Here is a 2,220-nt window from a genome sequence, read left to right as displayed (position 1 = left end):
AAGCCGGGGGTCCCAGAGCCAGAGTGGGGGGGCAGCCTGGAGCGGGGGAGGGGCAGCAGCGAGAGGCAGAGGGGGTGTCTTTGAGCAGCCAGGCCAGCAGCGGGGGCTGGGGACAGGGGCTCCTGGGACCCCGGGGCGGGGGATACGTTACCATGGGGGGTTTGCTCCCCGACTCCTTCAAACAGAAGGCAATTGCGTGCTGGGGGGAGAGGATCAGCCGTCAGCAGGGCAGAGGGGTGCTGACCTGCTGGGCCCCCAAGCCACCTCGGGGGAGGGGGTGGCCCTGACCCCGGTCCTGAGCCCTGGCCGTCCAGCTCCCTGACTGTGCTCTGGCCGGCTATGGGGACCCCAGCTCCTCCCAGCCCCGAAGGACCCCACAGAGCAGCCTCCTATGTGGGGAATCCTCCTCCCACAAAAGACCCAGGCCCCCAGCTCGGGGAGGGGTCGCGGAGGAAGCAGGTAGGCAAGAGAGGAACCCCCCAACCGAGGCCCCAGGGTGGGGGGAAGGAGTGAGCAAAGGCGGACACCCCAGTCAGCCCCAAACCTCTTCCTTTGTTTATCTTCTGCAGGCATAATTTATATAGAGCACAGAGAAGTTTAGACAACTGTGTAAGGTCACACAGCTAATTAGGGGAAGAGAGATTAAAACCTCCAGCTTCAGGGCGAGGCCTTCTCCCCAAAGCTGGAATTTTTTCTGAGGGAAGCTGGGGTGGGCTTGAGGGTCTTCCTCTTGGCTAAGGAGAGCTCCTCCGTGGGCCCCGCCTACTGGGTGTCAGAAGCCATGTGTCTGATGGCCTGTGGGTCCCCCCCTTCAGAAATTCTGGTGGTTCCCTCCACCTCGGCTAAGAGAGCCAAGCCCAATGGGTCCGGCCCTCTTTGTGGACGGGAAGAGGGAGGATCCACCTCCACCCTGTCAGTTCGCTGGGGAGGGGTCTGCCCTCTCAGTGAATGGTTGAGATGCCACCTTCTCTTGGCTCACGGAGGGGTTCTCCCTGTCGCCCAGGGCTGGGGTCCAACCTCCTTTGCTCACAGCTGGGGGAGGTAGAAGAGGGCGCAGACAGGCCGGCAGGAACAGACACACACAGACAGACGAGAGCGACAAGCAGGGCAGGCAGATGGGGCGGACAGACAGCCCCACTTACAGGAACCAGCTTCCAGTACCAGCGGGTGGGGCACTGACGCCAGAGAGGCAGACAGGAGAGAAGCAGGAGCCGATGCGGGGACAGGGCAGAGAGAGAGAGAGAGACAGAGAAAGAGGGAGGAAGAGAGAGAGAGAGTCACCTCTGGCCCTCCACCTCAGGCATGGCCGTGAGGCACAGCCCCACCCTGTCCACCCAGCTCCCCATCACCCGTCCTTCTGTCTGTCCCACGTCCTGGCCTCACCGAGGGCTGTGCTGGGGCCGCCCCATCTGTGGGGGCGGCGGGAGAGGCTCGCTGGGCAGCTTCCTGCTCTGTCTTTTCCTGCAGCCGCCGGACAGTCTGAAGGGCAGGGAGAGGTCAGCGCTCTGGTCACCGGACGGTGCTGGTCCAGCCCCACCCCAGTGCAACACCACCTACCGTGTCCACCCAGAAAAGGAGCTTGTGCTCCAAGCTGGTCAGGGCCAAGGGACCTGGCAGCGTCTTTGTCCATTCAAAGGCAAAGGCAGCCATGAGGGCATCGATGACAGCTAGGTGGGCTCCCTGTGGAGGCAAGGGCTGGAAGGTGAGGCCTCCATGGGCCGAGGAAAAGGAAGCACCTGGAGGTGGGAGGGGCTTGAAGGGGTGTGGCCAGTGGCTAGTGGGTGGGGCCTCGGGGAAGAAGCCAGAAACTAGGCCTTAGGATAGAGTGGGGCAAGAACCCAAGACCTCGAGAGCCAGAGTAGCGCCTTTCTGGGGAGGGAGGCCTCACGGTAGCTGGCAGGCCGGGTAGGAAGAGCTAGGCCTGGTGGGCAATGCTTGGAGGAGCCAGGCCCGGTAGGCGGGGCCTGAGGAGGAAGGGGAGCCAGGATTGGTGGGGAATTGAGGGGGAGGAGCCAGGACTAGTGGGAGGAGCTAGGCCTAATAGAAATTGAGGGAAGAAACCAAGCCTGATGGGCGGAGCTGGGCTTAATGGGTGGAGCCTGGCGTGGTGGGAGGAGCCAGACCTAATGGGTGGAGCCTGGTACAGTGGGAGGAGCTAGGCTTCATGGACAGGGCTTGTAGGGTGGAGCCAGGCCTGGGAGGAGGAGCCCCGTTTGGTGG

The 2,220-nt window shown here is 63.2% G+C and overlaps 1 protein-coding gene across 1 annotated transcript in view; it reads right to left on the bottom strand.

Annotated features, from left to right (window-relative positions):
- Positions 1–2,220, bottom strand: part of CAMSAP3 (calmodulin regulated spectrin associated protein family member 3) — an 11,977-nt gene that overhangs the window by 9,222 nt on the left and 535 nt on the right. The window contains exons 3-6 of the mRNA XM_021709003.1: positions 1,558–1,680; positions 1,384–1,479; positions 1,143–1,175; positions 152–199 (exon numbers count right to left, since the gene is read on the bottom strand). Of these exons, the coding sequence (XP_021564678.1) occupies positions 152–199; positions 1,143–1,175; positions 1,384–1,479; positions 1,558–1,680 (300 nt within the window). The remainder of the gene's footprint in view (positions 1–151; positions 200–1,142; positions 1,176–1,383; positions 1,480–1,557; positions 1,681–2,220) is intronic.

This window comes from Carlito syrichta, unplaced genomic scaffold (genome assembly GCF_000164805.1).
Source record: "Carlito syrichta isolate Samal-C Ts95f unplaced genomic scaffold, Tarsius_syrichta-2.0.1 Scaffold153894, whole genome shotgun sequence".
NCBI classification, from domain to species: Eukaryota; Metazoa; Chordata; class Mammalia; order Primates; family Tarsiidae; genus Carlito; species Carlito syrichta.
Note: the sequence above shows the minus strand (reverse complement) of the source record. Positions and strands in the feature narration are given on the sequence as shown.